Below are 19,217 nucleotides of genomic sequence, written 5' to 3' on the forward strand. Positions count from 1 at the left end.
TGTTACGATTTCTTGCGGCCCTATCAACCAGCAACTTCGAACAGCTACATCTATCTGGTACGTATATTCACGAGCCTTTCGCAACTTTATCTGCAACCTACAAGCGCGCGATGTTTTAAAATGCGATATTTCGTTGCTAAAATTCAATTTTCCAATTTTCCAACATTCGAAAAAGAAAGATTTTTTTCTATCAGTTGACAATCCGAAACTTCCAAGCGCCGCGACAGTTTCAATGTTTCTGACGCTGCCATCTTTTGATGAATCGTTCGACGAGTCGTTCAGATAGTGAGAGATTTTTCTGACGAAGAAATGATTCGTTTGTGAAGATCGGGCGATTTTATTCGAGGCTGAGTTCGAAGGTGACGGAATCGTGCGATAGTTAATTTGCCGACGAATGATATTTGATTGGCGGATGATCGTTCTGACAGAGAAAATCAAGTAGAATGGTCGCTCGTTTTGAAAGAGAAAATTTTTTAAGTAGAAGAGATTTCTGATCGTTGGGAACGTTTTAAGCCAAAAAATTAAATCACGTCGAATTTTGCTTCTAACTTGTAGGTTGTTTAACGATAAGAGATTTTCTTTTATAATTTTGATTTTAACAACTATGTACACTGTTGAATAAGAAAGAAAAAGATGTTGGCTTATTATAATCTAGTGAATTATATTGAAAAAAAGGTTTATCGGTAGAAAGATTTTGTTAAATCAGATAATCGTCGTCCTGTGAAATGTTAATTTCAACAGGCACGAAGTTTTTTCGGTTATAAATATCATATTTATTTTTTTAGTGAATTGTGAAACTAGAAATTGACACGTTTGAGAAGTTAATGAAGTTGTTGTTAATAATTGACAAATTCTTGTTTAAGTGAACTACTATAAGAAGGTTTAGTTTAGCTGTTATTATATGAAATATAAAAATTACTGACGGAAATCGTTGCAAAAATAATTTATATCAATCTAATGTTATACTAAAAAAAAAAAAAACTGCCACACATATATTATATATAATCCCAATCCTTTGTGCAGAAAGCATTCGAAACTTGTGGACACCTGTTGTGAACATAATAGTTCGATGGAACAACAACAACCAAGATCCCAGTGGTGGTCTGCTAATAGGCGCTACCTCCTTTCATTGATGCTCGAAAGCTTTATTGGTAAGTCTATTTTTGACACATTTATGGATAATCATTTGAAAAACTATTTCATATTTCATATATGATCAGGTTGAAGTACACAGGCTCAAAAAAATATTCGCACACCTATAGACACGTTTAAGAATATATGTGTGTTACTGTAATTATATGTGCTATACGAAACATTTTGGATTTTTAATTAGTATTGGCTATAAATGGCAAACTCGCTTATCATGATTATATTTGTAAAATTTGAAACAAATCTAGGATATATATGTATGGCAATTAAATGATATTTTTTAACATTTTACACATTTAAAAAATTAAAGAAAATTTTCAAATCAGAGTATCTCATATACTTCGTGCTTTTTAATTGGTATTTTAAACTTTTGTGATTGTAATCTTATTATACTTATATAACTCTATATACGATTTACTTTTATATATTAAAACTTAATTGAATCATATTTTAATTGTTATCATGCTAAAACACATTATAATATAAATCGATTTTAATGTTTCTCAGGTTTGATTACCTTGGTATTCGTCGTTCTACTGTCGCCCTTCAAGTCTCTCGGCCAAGGTTTGCAGATGTGCGTAGGCGTAGTTGCCAGTTTCACAGGACTTGCTGGTATTTTTGATGCGTTGTGGACGCCGCGCAACAAATTTTCCGGATTTACCATTGCTTTCCTGGTATTCGACCTCGTTAGCTTTGTCCTTTCGCTAACATCTTTATGTGTGATCGTCGTTCACATTTACACAAACGTACGTATTGTCTGTACTTTCACCGGTACTGTCCTTTCCTATTTCTTTTTCTCTGCTGAACACTATGTTGCACTACTCAAATGTTAATTACTATTTTTCTACGTTACTTTTGTTTTCTTTTCCTTCAGTTAAATTCTTCATTATTTAATAATCTATATAAAATAAATCTATAAATTTTAATATGTCATCTCCATAGACGATAGCACAATAAAATAAAATAAATATAGCATGTGGGTGGCCACACCCAGCGGGGTGCCAGCCTCGTGTTTTCCAAGTTATATCTTTTATGAAGATAGACATTTATACTAATGTGTTTTTAAATACTAATACATTAGTTAAATTACATATTCCATAAACAAATGTAATCGTACGTGTAATAAAACTATTTATTATTTATCTGTTGAAAAATATATAATAAACGTAAACATATTGAGTAATAAATATATAATTTTATTATACCATATAATAAAAATTATTCTATATTAATTATTACAATAAATTATTCCATATTTTATATTCTAGTGATAATAAAGATTATATATCTATAAATCGTAAATATATATTTTACAATATAATATGCACTAAAATTCCTTGTTGAAGATAATTACCATATTTAAAGTCGAAAAAGGTTCATAAAATGCCAAAATTTATAGAAAGTCTAAGGTGATTAATAACCCAGATTAATGTAAATAATCAAATGTAATTGTCGCTAATGACCTCGTAATTAAAGTAACATCAATCATTAATAAAATGAAAGTACCGTATGCCATTACAAATTGCAAAGACCATCATTTATAATATACTTCTAGTATGTTATAATTTTTTGTTTTTGTTTATGATTGTCCAATGAATCTTCTTTTTCTCCTTTTTCTCCTTTTTCAATCTATTTAAGAATAATCGTGATATATCTTTGTTCTCTAACACTAATATCTTCTTTCTAATTCTTCCGAGAATTTTATGCAGTTTACATGTCTTTTACATCTCTTGTTATTTATCAAAATTGATAAATGACAAATTGATAAATGATAAATTGATAAATGACTACGAACCATTGTCTTTTTACAGAATACAGACTCTGGAAGCTATAGCTGGTTCGTGTTAATCCTTAGCATCAGTGAGGTATTGGCAGACTTCATCCTGGTACTGTTTAGCTGCCACTTTTATGTAACTTTGCATCGGAGGATGCACAGCTGTTTCCAAATGGAGACAATCGACGACGTAGTAAACAATGACGAAATCGAGATGCATGACGTGGTCCAGCACAGCGAGATGCCGGGTATTCAACCGCCTTTGAACTAACATTGGAGGTTAGAACAAGTTCAGCGGCGGACGTTAGCGCCGAGGTCACTCGGCGGATAGCGGAAATAATGAGGGTGGCAAACACGTCGTCTAACCTCAAGGGGACGTACGTAAAAGTCCTCAGGGATGCAGCGGCATATATCGCCATCGCATGGAAGGACCGGGGAATGAAGGAGACTGGTCCAGCACCAAATGGCGGCACCGCGACCATGAGGACAGTGGAAGAGAGACTGCTAGCTTTGGAGGAGGAAAATGCGGCCCTTCGTCAAGAACTAGCACGAAGGCCCGCGCCGGACCCCACCTCGCGGGAAAGCAAGAGCGAGAGCGCGCGCATAGACGCACTCGAGAAGGAGCTCAAGGAACTCGGCCCAAGAATACGAGAGGCCATCGAGGAAAGAAATGGGGGCGGACGACCGCGCACCCCAGAACCCAGAAGAAAGGCAGACCACTCTGCCACCCCCAAGACCATCCAGAAGTCGGCACCCCCGAAAGAACAGGGGAACGATGAATGGAAGGTGGTGGAGTCGCGGAAGAAAAGGAAGGAGAAGAAAACGCCCGCCTCTGCCGGCGATGAAACAAAGAAAGGGGCGACCTCGGCTACGCAGGTCAGGAACACAGGTGCACCGAAACAGAGCACCAACACCACGACCGCTACCAGGAAGGAAGCGGCCAAAACACAAAGGACGACTAAGCTACCCCGCACACCGCGAACGTCGGCGGTGACTATAACGATAAGGGAGGGAGCGAACATGTCGTACGCCGACGTGCTCGCAACGGCGAGGGAGAAGATCCCGTTGAAGGAGATCGGCGTAGAGGCCGTAGAAATGCGGAAAGCAATGACCGGGGCAATAGTAATTAGAGTCCCCGGCGATAAAGACAGAGGGAAGGCGTCGCGTCTAGCGGCAAAACTCAACGAGGTGTTGGACCCAACAGTGGTGAAAATAGCAGCTCCAATAAAGACAGCGGAGCTGAGACTGGCAGGAATTGACATTTCGATGAGGAAGGAAGAATTGCGGCGAGCGCTGGCATCGGCAGCTGGATGCGGAAACGCGGAGGTGCAGGTCGGGGAGATCGGCACAACCAGAAGCGGTTTCGGGACTGCGTGGGTCAAGTGCCCGGTGGCAGGAGCCCGAAAACTAACCCATTGTTAAACATTGTTAAACATTGTTAAACACTGTATCAATTTTTATCGTGTTGCAATTGTTCTCTATTGTATCTATTGTTATGTATCATATCCCTTAATTGATTTTCAAAATTCTTCTTTCATTAACGTATCTAAATTTGGTTGATCTAGTATTAAAAGTAGAAAGTTTTTATCATTTCATTTATCAACGCTTTGAAAATTTGTTAGACAATTGTTGTTGTTACACATAGATACATAGAATAGATATATAGATACATGTCGTGTCACTCGATGTATAGATATGATTATATTTAATAAGTAAGATTTAAAAGTTAGTAAATTTATATATTTTTTCTGTTGTTTATCATGTAGCTCTGTGTATTTGTTGTGAAATAAATTCCAAATATAAACTATAATTGTGATATTTCTCGCCTGTCACTATAGGTTCTTACAAGTAATAGCATTTCTTTGTTTAATTAATGAATATATTATGATTTATTTCTTTGCAATATCATAAACAGCATAAGTTAACTTAAGGAAATTGTATTTTCGTCCAGTCGCGGGGAGACGCGTTCGCTTTGAGACGCGTCAACAGGAGTCGTAAATTCCCGTTACGATGTACGAATCGACACCGCGAGCAGGGCGATCCCCTGATTTCAGTTACGATAATAGGGGTGATTGTGTTGGAATAACTGTAGTCTACAGTTATCTAGTATATATTTATTTATCACCATTAACAACACGTGGGACTTACAGAAATTATTTTTAGATCTTACCCGATCTAACCCAGCAAAAGAAGAAAAATTACAACAAACGCAAATACTAGGAGGGCTGCAGAAACAGAAAGTAAGCAGTGGCTCCAAGAAATCCCACTACAAAACCCCTTCAGCATACTACCACAAGAGAAGGAACCAGAAACAACGGAAAAACCAAAACACAACGCCAAACCACCACCAATATACATCGATGCGCAAGTAATAGACCCCCTCCTCGAACTGCTAAACAATACGGCAGGCAAAGAAAACTACTCAATAAAACAATTAAAACTGGACCAGGTAAAAGTGCTAACCAACGCCCCAGAAACCTACAGAAAAGTGGTAAAAGTGCTAAAAGAAAAAAACGCCGGGTACCATACCTACCAACTCAAAACTGACAAAAGCTATAAAGCAGTTATCAGAGGACTATACCCAAAGACAAACACCAGCAACATAAGTGACGAACTAGCCAAAATCGGACACCAGGTAAGGGTAATAAATAACATAACAAGATTTGATACCAAACAACCACTACCGCTGTTCCTAATAGAACTAGAACCGAACAAAAACAACAAGGAAATCTATGACATTAAACAAATCTTAAACACAATAATCACAGTTGAACCACCCAGACAAAAAAAAGACATACCTCAATGCATGCGGTGCCAACAATATGGGCACACAAAAAATTACTGCAACAGAAACCCGGTGTGCGTCAAATGCGCAGAAAAGCACCTGACAACTTACTGCCCATATACGGGAAAAATAAACGAGGTAAAGTGCTACAACTGCAACGGAAACCACCCAGCCAGCTACAAAGGCTGCCCAGCCAGAAAAATACTCCAACGTAAATTGTTTCCGCCGCTTAGAAGCAGGACATATAACTACCACCACACACAACAAGACAGGGCAGAAGCTGAGACACCAATAAAAGTACAGCACGTAATGAACAACAACCACAACAATACCAACACCAGTGGCAGTCGAAGCTACGCGCAAGCAACCAAGGAAATAACACCCGTAGCCAACCAAAACCACAACAATAACACCAACGACGCTACAGAAATAAAAGAACTATTAAAGCAATCCATCAAAAGCACCGACATGTTAAGAAGAACGATAAGCGAACTAAACGAAGCATTCAAACAGCAATCATTACAAATCACAGCTATGATACAACTGATAACAAACATGCTAAGCAAAAAGTAAAAACGGACATACTAAAAATAGCTGCCTGGAACTCTAACGGCCTACAACAAAGGGCCATTGAAACCAAAGCATTCCTGTACCATAACAACATAGACATAGTACTCGTATCAGAAACGCATTTCACAACAAAAAGCTACATAAAAATACCGCACTATACCATATACGATACCAAGCAGGAAAAGCACACGGAGGGACCGCAGTGATAATAAGAAACGACATTAAACACCACCTACACAGCCAAGTTAGTAAAGAACACATACAAGCAACTACCGTTACCGTACAAACTAGCAGCAACTGTCTAAAGCTGTCAGCAGTATATGCACCACCGCGACACAAAATTACAGCACAAATGTGGGAAGAATACTTCCAACAACTAGGCGACAAGTTTATCGCAGCAGGTGACTACAACTCAAAGCACACAACATGGGGATCAAGAATCACTACACCTCGAGGCAGAACCCTGGAAAAACACATCAGGAAAAACAATCTCAATATATTATCCACAGGAAGACCGACATACTGGCCGACAGACCTGGGCAAAATCCCTGACCTACTCGACTTTGCAGTCACAAAGGGATTAAACGGAAATAAAATAAATATAGCATCCAGCCTCGAGCTTAGCTCCGACCATACACCCATAATAATAACATACAGAAACAAGCCAATACTCTACAACAACTCAGAGAAGCTATGCAACAAATCCACTAATTGGCAAACCTTCAAAGAAATAATTGAAAGCAAAATCAACTGCAACATCCCACTGAAAACGCCCCAACACATCGAACAAGCTGTAACAACACTTACAAAAACTATACAAGAGGCAGCACGGGCAACCACAAAACCAGCAACTACCACTAGACAAACAAAACAAATCCCATCAGACATCCTCGAAAAAATTAGAGATAAAAGAAAAGCGAAAGCAAAATGGCAAAAACATAGAACAAAAGAAAACAAAAAACACCTAAACAAACTCGCAAAGGAAATAAAAAACGAAATAAAAGAGCACAACAACAACGAATTCACAAAGTTCATAGAGTCACTATCTGCACACGAGAACTACAACTCTACTCGCTATGGGGGTGGACCACCAGGCCCCCATTCATGTTATCACGACTGGTGAGGAGGAAGAAGGAGACATTGAAATGGAAGAGGCTCCGATAGAGTAAGCTACATCAAAATTGATAAATGACAAATTGATAAATGATAAATTGATAAATGACTACGAACTATTGTCTTTTTACAGAATACAGCGAGATGCCGGGTATTCAACCGCATTGCTTGGAACGTATATATTATCAACAAATAAAGGATGCGAAATACAGCACACTCGTCAACAACAAAACAAGATAAATATAATTGAAGTAAGTACAGGCAAAAATACTGCGGATATTTTTACGAAGGCACTGTGTAGAAAGAAATTTGAAAGGTTTAGGTCATGGATGAATGTAAACTAAGAGGAATGTAAATAAAGTAATAAGGTTTAAAGGTTCTATTAAGTAATTCGACAAATCATGTAAATCCGACAAGCAGTCGTTAAGAAGCATCTGGAAGAGTCGGTTGACAACAAGCGAGCGAGCGAGTAGGTTTACGAGGTCTTTAGAGTATAACATATGTGTATAACTGTTGTGTGTTGAATAAAGTGAACTATTTGAATTTCCGAATCCCTTCTATATCTTTACACTAAGTTATTAAATTCATAGTTTAATAAACAGGATATATACAAGGCACTTGTTCAGTTCAGCCTCACAATCTTCAATTTTGAACAAAGGAAATATTAATTGTTCATAAAGTACGACCTGCACTCTTTCTGGCAAACTATTGCCTATATAAAAATTACATTAAATTTGGAATAACATTGCTTTGCGTAGGTTCTGATAATAAAACAATTGAACTATTTTTAACTGGCATTTGATATATCTATATCAACTGTTTCTTCTTTCAGCAATGCCCGTTTGTCTTCTTTACTAGTAGCTTGTCGTTTACCACCAACTTTACGTTTACCTCTATTGAGTACACCATTTTCTTCTTCACCCATCATACGCAAAATTTGCGTTTGATCAGAACTTTCTATCGGTGCGATCGAAATATCACGAACAACACTTTCAGCTGACGGTGCTTCTTCTACAGCAGTATAGAGCATTGCCTTCATTTCCTATTAACCCAAAGAGGTCATTTTAATTAATAGTGTTCTGATCTTTCATTGTACAGAGTGTCTCAGAATAAGTAGGAAATATTTTGGGAGTGGCTTCTGTATACCTAAACCATAAAAAGTTCATATGAGGATATGTCCTATTTGACTTTCTTTTCAAATTATAACGGTTTTTCTTTTGCAATTCATATTTCTTTCCATAGACAAGTATTGTGTTTCTCAAGTTTCCAGCAAATACAGATTACATCTGGATATTTAAACATGGTAAGACAGTCATTGGTAAGATATCTGCAAGCTTGCATTGGAATATAAAAATACCATCTCAAATACCTTTTATGAAAAGCAGTATATACTGTAGTATACAAAATAAAAGAATAAAAATTAAATCCACTATAACTCGAAAACAAACTCAAGTAACATATATTTATATAAAGTCTTTCTATTGTTTATATATGCAGAAGCTACTCCTAAAATATTTCCTACTTATTCTCAAACACCCTGTATATCTCCATTAGCATAGAAATAAATTTTTAACAAAGACAATTAAAATATAAATATTTTAATTTCCAAGGCTATTTTATTTTACCTCGTAGCTTATGTATTGCTTACGCCATTCAGGCGTAATGTGAGCAGACAGATGTTCTGCAAACTTCATCTTGCTTCAATTAATGCAATAATCTGCAATAAACAAATTCGTTTAAATTATTGCTAAAGCGATATAAATGTATAATATTAAAAATTTCCATAAAATAATTATGTATATAATAAAGCATACATAAAAGAATGAGATATATAAGTGAAGTACAAAGTGAGAAAATCATACATTATAATTGAAGAAACTTTTTTATTTCTATAGTCTATATATCTTCATAAACAACATTTACTCGATGTATTAATTTATTATTACGAACAGCGTATACCAAAAAAATAACAATATAATAAAATGAGCAAAGTGAAATATTATGATAATATAATTGCAAAGTAGAAAATGAAAAGATGAACAATTTAACCAAATGTTTCGTTTCACGCTCGTCTTTAAGGAATTAAACCACGAAAGAGGTCACATACACATATAATGCACTTAAAACCTTTGTCGGCAGTACTAAATCAATATTTTCTGAATTCGTTTACTTCATGATAAATTATTATTACTTACATATTGTAAAGATATAGGAGGGATTCGGAAATTCAAATAATTCACTTTATTTCACACACAACAGTTATACACATGTATTATACTCCGAAGACCTCGTAAATCCACTCGCACGCACGCTTCTTGTCAACCGACTCTTCCAGATGCCTCTAAACGACTGCCAATCGTCCTTTGCCTCAACTCAGGCCTGGACACGCCCTGACGCTTGAACACACACATTCGCATATACAGTGGAACTGTATCATCTTCCTGACGCATATATATGGATGTCTTTATTCTTACTTCTTATGTTTAACTGTCAAGCTTTACACGACACATAGCACCATTGTTTCTTCATACGCACAGGCGATATTCATTAGACGGCTACAAGTCTTTTTATTACTTAATTTAGAACGTTTTTCGCAAATATAGATAGCTTCTAGTGTCCATCTGTTTAGTAAGGATTGACGAGAATTTTCCGATTAAATACCTTTGATAATGTCATCGCTCGAAGATTTATTTCAGTTAGATAAAATGCTTATATGTGATATGTATATAATCTATAATAGTTATATGCAGTTTATAATGTTAAGCATTCATATTTCGATTCTTACTTTACAAAAAAAGATTTTGTTTATATGTTTACGTACATATGTATACATGCATATTGAATGTAAAAAATATATCCTCATATATATATATATATATTTATGTATATTGTTTTTGTACAAACGTTTTATTTTTATTTTTTTTAACCGAATTATATCCATCAAATAGTTAATTATATATAAGAAAGTAGAACTATAGCACACAAATAATTACGAACATTTTTATTTGAAGTTGGCTATGTGGATTTTTGTATTTTTTATCAGATATTGAGACAATCTTTTATTATATTATTACCCTCAGAATATTCTCTCAATTAACATTTACTTTGAATTTAATTTTTGATATAAATAAAACATTTTTTCGATCTTGTCAAGCATTTTTAAATGTTATAACAATAATAAAATTTTATTAAATATATATGTGAATTCAATCTTCTACTTTGTAAAAGATTGCAACATGCACAAATATATACTTAAATATATATAAACGGAACTATTAAATATATAAAAAATAAAATATTATAATATCATAAGATAAATAGTATAATGCGTAGAAAAATGTATAAAACATTAAAAATATAGTTTTTGTAGATTGTATGATAATTATCTTTTAAGAAGTAATTATGTGTATGTATAATCAATAATAGAAGAAGATTCTTAATGTAACTCTTTTCAAATGAAAAAAAAATTGGATTTTATTCATTATAACATATTTAATCTAATTAATATCCAGTACAACAAAAAGTAATACAAGACAAATAAGTGTACTTACGAGTTACGTTAACAATTAACACTACAAAGTTTACATTGATAATATTTTAACTACATGTATCATTTATTTAAAATCTAAAATGTTTTCATATATTTAGAGCCATTTTTGGTAATGTTATCTGGAACTTTTGTATCTGTCTTTTTTTCACGAACTATTTTCGTAAAATGATTTATGCACTTTTATTTGCTAACTTATACTCGTGTATATGATATACATATATATATATTTATTGTAATAAACCGTTTTATAGGGGGCGCTATACAAAAAATGCACATACTATATCAGCTATACATATAATATATATATATATATTAGACTGCACGTACTACAAGCTGCTACAAGTCAAGTTAACAATACACATATAGTGCCTTTGCAAAGCAGCAAAATTGTTCATTACATCAAGGTTACAAATTATAATGTTTTCTCTAAATATTGTATATATTAAAACGAACTAAGTAAATTATTCAATAAGTACTATAAAGAAAAAGAAGCTCTAAACAGGAAAGAACAACTTATCATTACTATAAAATTTGTAAGTACATTCCTCTGCTTTTTATATTTATATTCTTTTAGTTTTATCATGTTGGAAAGATTGGAATTTTGTTCCAAGCATGGTTTCAAGTTAATAAATTGTAGTACTCATATATAAAAAACACGTGTAAATTTGTACAAGAATAATATTAGTGCCTATATTATAAGAACTAATTTTAAAAATATCATTTCTGTAAATAATAAATGTAAGACAACTTGTATTTTAAAAAGGTAGTATTAACTATGTTATCGTTATGTTTTAATTTATTAGAGAATAAAATTGATAAAATAATATTCGTAATATATTAATTTTTTATGTGTAATATAAATAATAAATTTAGTTTTTATTTTTTCAGAATGCATATTTTATAGTTTATCCAAACCTAGGATACTATGAACCGTTTACTACTATTATTATTCTTCGTTAATTTTATAAATAATAGTATATCATGGGAGACTTTTATGAGGGGTCGAAGCAAATATGGTAATCTAGGTGCTCCAATTTTATCTGAAGATCATGAACTTCCAAGTGCTGAATGGTTTACACAGTTTCTAGATCACTTTGATCCAACTGATGCGCGTGTTTGGCAACAGGTAATAAGAATATATTAAATATTTCTTAATTTTTATTTTATAATATAAATCTTTTTATTATTTTTTCAGAGATATTTCGTAAACGTTAGGTTGGGGTTAGGTTGGAGAGCACTATAAGAAAGGTGGTCCAGTATTTTTGATGATAAGTGGTGAAGCTGCAGCAAATGCTAAATGGATGGCAGAAGGTCAATGGATCGAATATGCTAAGCAATTTGGGGCGCTATGTTTTCAAGTGGAACACAGCTTTTATGGACAAAGTCATCCTACTTCGTATGTAACATTGTTTATAAAATATATAATTGATACATTTTAAGTTATAATGTTACGTTTTTGTTATCTGCAGGGATCTCGGCGTGAAAAATTTAATGTATCTTTCATCGCAACAGGCACTTGCAGATTTGGCTTACTTTATAGAATTCATGAATATTAATTACAAGTTACCAGCTGGTACTAAATGGATTGCATTTGGAGGATCATATGCTGGATCATTAGCTGCTTGGTTGCGTAATAAATATCCTCATTTAGTACACGGGGCTGTTTCTGCTAGTGGTCCTTTATTAGCAGAAATTGATTTTCAGGGTAAATATAAGATACACTTAAATATAAAAAATATTTTATTTAAAACAGAAGTGTTTTATATTAATAATTATACTTTATAGAATACTTTGTTGTTGTTGAAAATGCCCTCAAAGAATATTCTGAAGCATGTGTAAATGCAATACTAGAAGCAAACAAACAATTTCATATAATGTTACATCATCCTATCGGTCAACAAGGAATAGCTAAAAAATTTATGTAAGTAAAAGTAAAATTCTTCATTTACAAATCAAATATATCATTATTGAAAAATTATTTTTACTTATAGTTTATGTGATCCAATCAACAAACATACCAAACGTAATGATATTTCGAATTTGTATGAAACAATAGCAAGCATCTTTGCTGGTATTGTACAGTACAATAAAGACAATCGTAATAATTCCGCAATGGCTAATTTAATTATCGATAGTGCCTGCGACATATTAACGAACGAAACATTGGGTATTGCTATTGACAGACTTGCAATTTTGAGCACTAAAATATTACAGGCATCAGAAAAAAAGTGTTTGGATTATATGTATAATAAAATGATTCATAAACTTCGGAACATAACATGGCTAGCGAAGAAGCAGAAGGGGGTAATGTATTTTTTTACTTATACTATTGCTGTTTTAATTTTTATTTATTGTATTTTAAAATATATTTCTTGTAGGACGTCAATGGACGTACCAAACGTGTACAGAATTTGGATTCTTTCAAACTTCGACAGCACGTCCAAAATTATTTAGTGAAACTTTCCCAGTAGATTTCTTTGTACAACAATGCATTGATATATTTGGCCCAAGGTTTATTTAAAATTACGATAAATACATTTCTCAATTATGATAAATCATTAGCTATAAAATTATAACATTTCCGTATTCTAACAGGTACAATATTCATTTGCTGAATTCGGCAGTGAATAGAACAAATATTCTGTATGGAGGATTAGATTTAAAGACTACAAATGTAGTATTTGTACATGGATCAATTGATCCTTGGCATGTTTTGGGAATTACAAAATCAGCAAATCCGCAAATACCTGTCATTTATATTGATGGTGTGTACATATTAATTGAAATTTTTCATTTTTCGTGTAATACAAAAAATTTATTTATTATTATGACCATAGGTATTGCTCATTGTGCCAACATGTATCCTCCTTCCAAAAATGATCCACTTCAGTTGAAAGCTGCCAGAGTTGAGGTTGGACACTTAATAGATGAATGGCTGCATAATTAAATATGATATTTTTAACGCTGTGTGTGCTACATTTAACTACTTTATGATAAGTAGTTTTTTATTTTTTTAAACAAAAATGATGTATTAAAAGAATTAAATTTATCTTATTAACTTTTTGAACAATTTGTATTTTCCTTTATGAACTTCTGTGAAACAATTATGATACATAAATATTTTTAGTTGAAACAATTCGTGCATAACTAAGACTAAAACTAACTATGTACGTACATAACAAGTTACTGAAGATACACGAGTGTTCACCATTCTGTGTTTATGTTTAAACAACTAGAATGCATGTATAGATACAATTAAACAAGTTTGCCCATAATGGCACTATTACAATTTTTTGTAGATTACTGAAGTATTAAATAAATACATGTACAAACTTACTACGAATATCTTACGTCAGTCAATGATTAAATACATATCTATTAATTATATATGTTTTATTCTTGACAAGCATGAGAAAAGATGTTTAACTGGTTAAAATAATACTAAACATAAATAATTTATTAAGGTGTTTTAAAATCTGCAAAAACAGATCCGACATGAATTTGAATAAGTGCAAAGTGTCTTAAAATGGGCACCATAACTAAATGAATTTTGATCCTGATATGTATAGCGTCGGCCTTTCCTTAACGGTACCATCTTCGAATATCGTTTCGTTATGAGTTTGTTCGATTCCTTTAAGGCGAGGCCAAGGTGCCCATTACAGATATTGATCAACCGAGTATGCGTATGATTTTCATAAAATATTGTCAATCCTATTATAATCGAACATTCTTATAATAGTTTGTATCGAATTCGTTTAAAAATTATTAGAATTCGTTTGATCAGTAATTATACATATACATATATTACTTTCTCATTTTTTTGGCATATCCTTCGATCAACTCGTGATCCTCCTACATTCACAACTTTCATCTTTGACTTACGCTACTGCAGTATACGGTATTTACATTACGTAACAAGGTAGTCGTAAATAATTTACTGTATAACAGAACAATAAATGTAGGATGAATTAGTTTTTCTATCTATGAATCACGCTTAAAAATTCTCCTACGCAACGTTTGAATTGTTCACCATGTTCTTTTAAGTTTCCATTTTAAATGGAGTTACAAATTATTTCATAAATGATATAGCAGAATACATGGATGGATGGTGATTTAATGCTAAAAAGAAGATGAAATATAAGAAAATTTATCCACATGAAACTTTATTTCTAAAAAAAATGATTTTAAATATTTGTTAAACGTTTGTTATGATATATATGCATTTGGTAATATTTTATTTTACTAATTTCTTCGTCAAATGACTACAAAATATTGTTCTAAGAATATTAGATATACATATACATATTTCTTGAAAAAATTTGGGACAAAGATTTATAATTCATGTTAAATATACATTCTTCTAAGTAAACTTTGAATTGTAAATGGAAAACAATATACATTTTTGATATTCTAACTTAGAATTAGCTGAATTACTAGAAACAGTTAGTTGAATTTTAAACACAAGATTTTATACATGTTTCAAAATGTATATGTGTAATTTAGATCTAGAATATTATAGAAAATGTCAACGATCCACCTCAAAAGATTTTGAGATAGATGTGCTTTTCTATAAAAAGTAAAGTTATTTAGAAATTAAAATTGAAATTAAAGCAATGTATGAATTCATCAATTTTTTTCTTAAAGAATCAGATCAATATATAAAATTCACATACTACTGTATTGAAGAAATAAAAAAGAGATGTTCTTATATATAAAAATACACATACACAAGAAGTATTTCACTTATGTAAACAAATTTGTCTGTACAAATATTTTTAAATCCAAATATTACCAAATAAACATTCAATTAATTATATCTTTCACATTCAACAAATAATCAAAAATACATTTGCTGAAATTAAAACTCTATATTGAAAGAAATTTACCTTACATTTTGTACGTATTTCCTAACATAAAGTCACCATCTTACAGTGCGTCACCATTTATAAAATATGCATACAGCATAAAAAATACAACTTGCTCGTGATCTAATCGCGACTCGTCACAATAATCGATTCACCGAAAATCTCAAAAAAATAAGCGGTTCTAGGTAATCGATTTTATGTTTAGTATCTGTGATGAGACTGAGACTGCCTCCACTCGGGCGTAGAGTTACCGTGGTGATGATGATGATGATGATGATGGCGTTTCTTGTCAGAAATGCTGGCGTGCTTGTTAGACGGGTACGTGGCTACATCGCTCACAACTAATTCTGAACCATCTCTCTCGGTGTTGTTGCCACGGTAATTTTCTCGGTATCCTGGTTCATCCAGGGTCTCCTTGCGACGAAGAGGAGGATGATTGGTCTTATGACCGGCCGTCTCATGCAGATTTTCCCAAGCTTGACGGTAATATCGATTCAGTCCTCCTCGACTCTCAGAGGAACTGCTTCCAAAGCTGGCCACGGTATTGCAATCTGGAGATGCACGGTGTCGGTAATGCTTGCTGCTTCTACCGCGATTTCTGTGTGAATAGTTTAACAAATATTTATTATTATTTCAACTTCGAGACCTTTATGCATAATGATTTACTGGTAATATCTGTAGGTTGACAAAATGATAAGTTGTACAATTTTTCTATTTTATATAGAACATTAGTCGAATAAGACTATTGAATGGTAATTTGTTAAATTGATGTACAGAAGTAGTTTTCTAGAAAACTAATGTCTTATCGGTAGAAATGTTTTGTTAAATCAGATAATCATCATCGTGTGAAATGTTAATTTCAACAGGCACGAAGTTTTTTCGGTTATAAATATCATATTTATTTTTTTAGTGAATTGCGAAACTAGAAATTTATCGGTAGAAAAATTTTGTTAAATCAGAAAATCGTCGTCGTTAAATCGAAATTGCGTCGAAGATTTCATTTTATAGAAAATCGTGTTTGGAAACTTATCACATAGGTATTCATGTATTTGATTGATTTTCGACTGGGTAGGAGTAAGGAATTGACAGGATGTTATTCTACATACGAAAATAAATTAAATTTTTTCGACCCGAAAATATAGAATAAGATTTATTCGCTTAGAGTTTAATTTTCAAGAAAATAAAATTTGAAAGTTTGTTGAATATGCGATTTTTTGACCGAATAGGATCAAACTTTATTTTCTTCAAAAGGAAGCTTCAAACGAAAAATTTGTATTTTACATTTTTATACGTAAAATAGTCTCTTGTCGATTATTTATTCCTGTATAGCTGGGAATGAAGCAAATATATATGTACTTGAAAAGTAACACATATACATTTTTTCGAAAATAAATGCTTCGATGTAATTTTGTTATTTTTATTTTGAATTTAGAATCTCGCTGATTTCATTCGCTTTAGACCCATAGTGTATTTCTAATTAATAATTTATGATCTTCCTTCTTTCTTCTTAGGAACATATATATACAGTAAGCAAGATATATATGCGGTTTGTTGTATTGTCGATTTGGCTTTCAGATATTTAGATTGTTCCTTATAGAAAATTCTTATTCAAATATTTCTGGTTTTTATTATAACACTTTAGTTGAGAAACTGAAGCCAAATCGATTGTTTCATTTTGTATTATGTATGTTTGTTTGGGAAACATAATTTAGCGAAGTGTAATTGAAGCAATTTGTAGTGAAATCATTAGCAATACCATCACCAATTTGAAGATGGAAGGAGCACCAAATAGTTAGATATAGATATATTAGGAGTTTATTATAATTTAAATCTCTTGTGATTTTTATTAAAATTATTTTACTATATATAGTGAGCCATTTTCTAGTAATCATCGCATTTTTCCTTCAGCATAGCTTATTGTACAACCAGAAACTTTATGAAACATTATCAAACTATGCTATTAAATAAATTTTAATATACACAGATATAATTGTGAATACAGAGATAGTAAATTTTAATTTGTTGAGATTATACAAATATGTTTAGTTGTCAATTTAAAGTTCTATATTTACAGTAACTTCCAAAATTGTTGTAACACTCTTTAAAACTGAATAACTGCTTAAAAATAGGACCGCACGGTTTGAATATTTTTGATAAGTTAGGAGGATTAGTTTACTAGATGACGTATAAAAAAAGTTCTAAAAAAATTGCAATTGGTTGGAATCGTCAAGAAAAAAAGTAAGGATCGCATTTCCTAAAATTTTTTCTTGGAATTGTAATGAAACTTTAAACAACATTTCGAACATTTCTATCAGTTATACATGTACATATATGCCGAAAATTTTATTAAAATTGGTTGTCGCGAAAACAAGCGACAGGCACCGAAAGACGTAAATTTTAGGCCATTTTTCACCATCTTTAAACGTTTGCAGCTCATAGCAACGTTAACCGATTTCGATGAAATTTTCAGCATGTATGTAACTGATATAAATGTCTAAAATGTATCGTTTAAATTTTCATTACAAGCTCAGACAAAGAAGTTGCGGAAAATATAATGTTTACTTTCTTTCTTGGCGATTCCGACCAGTTGTAGTTTTTTCAAAAAATTTTTTTATACTTGATCTAGTAAAATAATCTTCCTAATTTTTAAAAAAAATCCAAATCATTTGGTCCAATTTTAAAAAGGTTATTCAGTCTCAATGGGTATGGTAATTTTGAATGTCGCTGGAATTTTATACATTCAGTTTTATCGTATTGAGTCATAATTATATCATGCTATTATTTCTTATTATTTAAGCCTATAAATATCAGTTAATTAAAGTTATCTGACAATTTAATGATGCTCCACGTTTTTAACCCGAAGTAATAGAAGAGTTATATCAAATATAACAACAGGAAGTATTTTTACGACCAATGAAATATCGAAATACAAATAATTAAATGAAAGTTCGAAAACAGTTGAATATGTGCATTAGTACTAAATTGTTGAAACAATTCACATGTATTGAACAGAGGGAACATAGTGGGAAATAAAATATGGAAGTACAGCGACATTTCAAGTTGAAAAGTTAAAACCTTAGAATTAGGTATTAATACACTAACAAAATATATAATCTAATTTAAATGTAACGACAAATTCTATTTAAAATTAAATTAAAAACAAAAAAGGAAACAAAAGATATATATTTCTATATTGCATAAATTGGCATATAGTGGAAATATCTAGTTTGTGCAAACCTATAACATAAACCAGCAAGCAAGTAGAAACATCCAGTTTGCTCAAGTCCGTATAATTCACGAATGGAGTCAATAGGTTGATCACGTGCCGGTTTATTTGATTTAAACATTGATATTATCGAATCGAAACTATCTCTTGAACGCCCTTGTTCAAAAGTGTTAGGACATCTCGTA

General features: G+C 32.3%; 3 protein-coding genes and 1 pseudogene across 4 annotated transcripts in view; 2 read left to right on the forward strand and 2 right to left on the reverse strand.

Annotated features, from left to right (window-relative positions):
* Positions 1–19,217, reverse strand: part of LOC132915635 (E-selectin-like) — a 171,253-nt gene that overhangs the window by 141,185 nt on the left and 10,851 nt on the right. The gene's annotated exons all lie outside the window — the stretch shown is intronic.
* Positions 1,704–4,345, forward strand: LOC132915634 (uncharacterized). The gene is made up of 2 exons (XM_060975471.1): positions 1,704–1,895; positions 2,961–4,345. Exon 2 carries the CDS (start codon positions 3,263–3,265, stop codon positions 4,343–4,345), a length of 1,083 nt encoding a protein of 360 aa, XP_060831454.1. The 5' UTR covers positions 1,704–1,895; positions 2,961–3,262.
* On the reverse strand, positions 7,201–10,129 carry LOC132915607 (solute carrier family 53 member 1-like). 2 transcript variants are annotated; one of them, XM_060975436.1, is made up of 3 exons: positions 9,840–10,129; positions 9,017–9,108; positions 7,201–8,433 (listed from the first exon to the last, which is right to left on the reverse strand). In XM_060975436.1, the coding sequence occupies exons 2-3, from the start codon at positions 9,083–9,085 to the stop codon at positions 8,179–8,181; spliced, it is 324 nt and encodes a 107-aa protein (XP_060831419.1). In that variant the 5' UTR covers positions 9,086–9,108; positions 9,840–10,129; the 3' UTR covers positions 7,201–8,178. The 2 variants fall into 2 exon arrangements, with proteins under 2 accessions (XP_060831419.1, XP_060831418.1); XM_060975435.1 differs by lacking the exon at positions 9,840–10,129 and adding an exon at positions 9,587–9,770 and having other exon boundaries at positions 7,203–8,433.
* LOC132915602 (putative serine protease K12H4.7) lies at positions 11,560–14,277 on the forward strand (annotated as a pseudogene).

The sequence above is a fragment of the Bombus pascuorum genome, unplaced genomic scaffold (genome assembly GCF_905332965.1).
Source record: "Bombus pascuorum unplaced genomic scaffold, iyBomPasc1.1, whole genome shotgun sequence".
Taxonomy (NCBI): Eukaryota; Metazoa; Arthropoda; class Insecta; order Hymenoptera; family Apidae; genus Bombus; species Bombus pascuorum.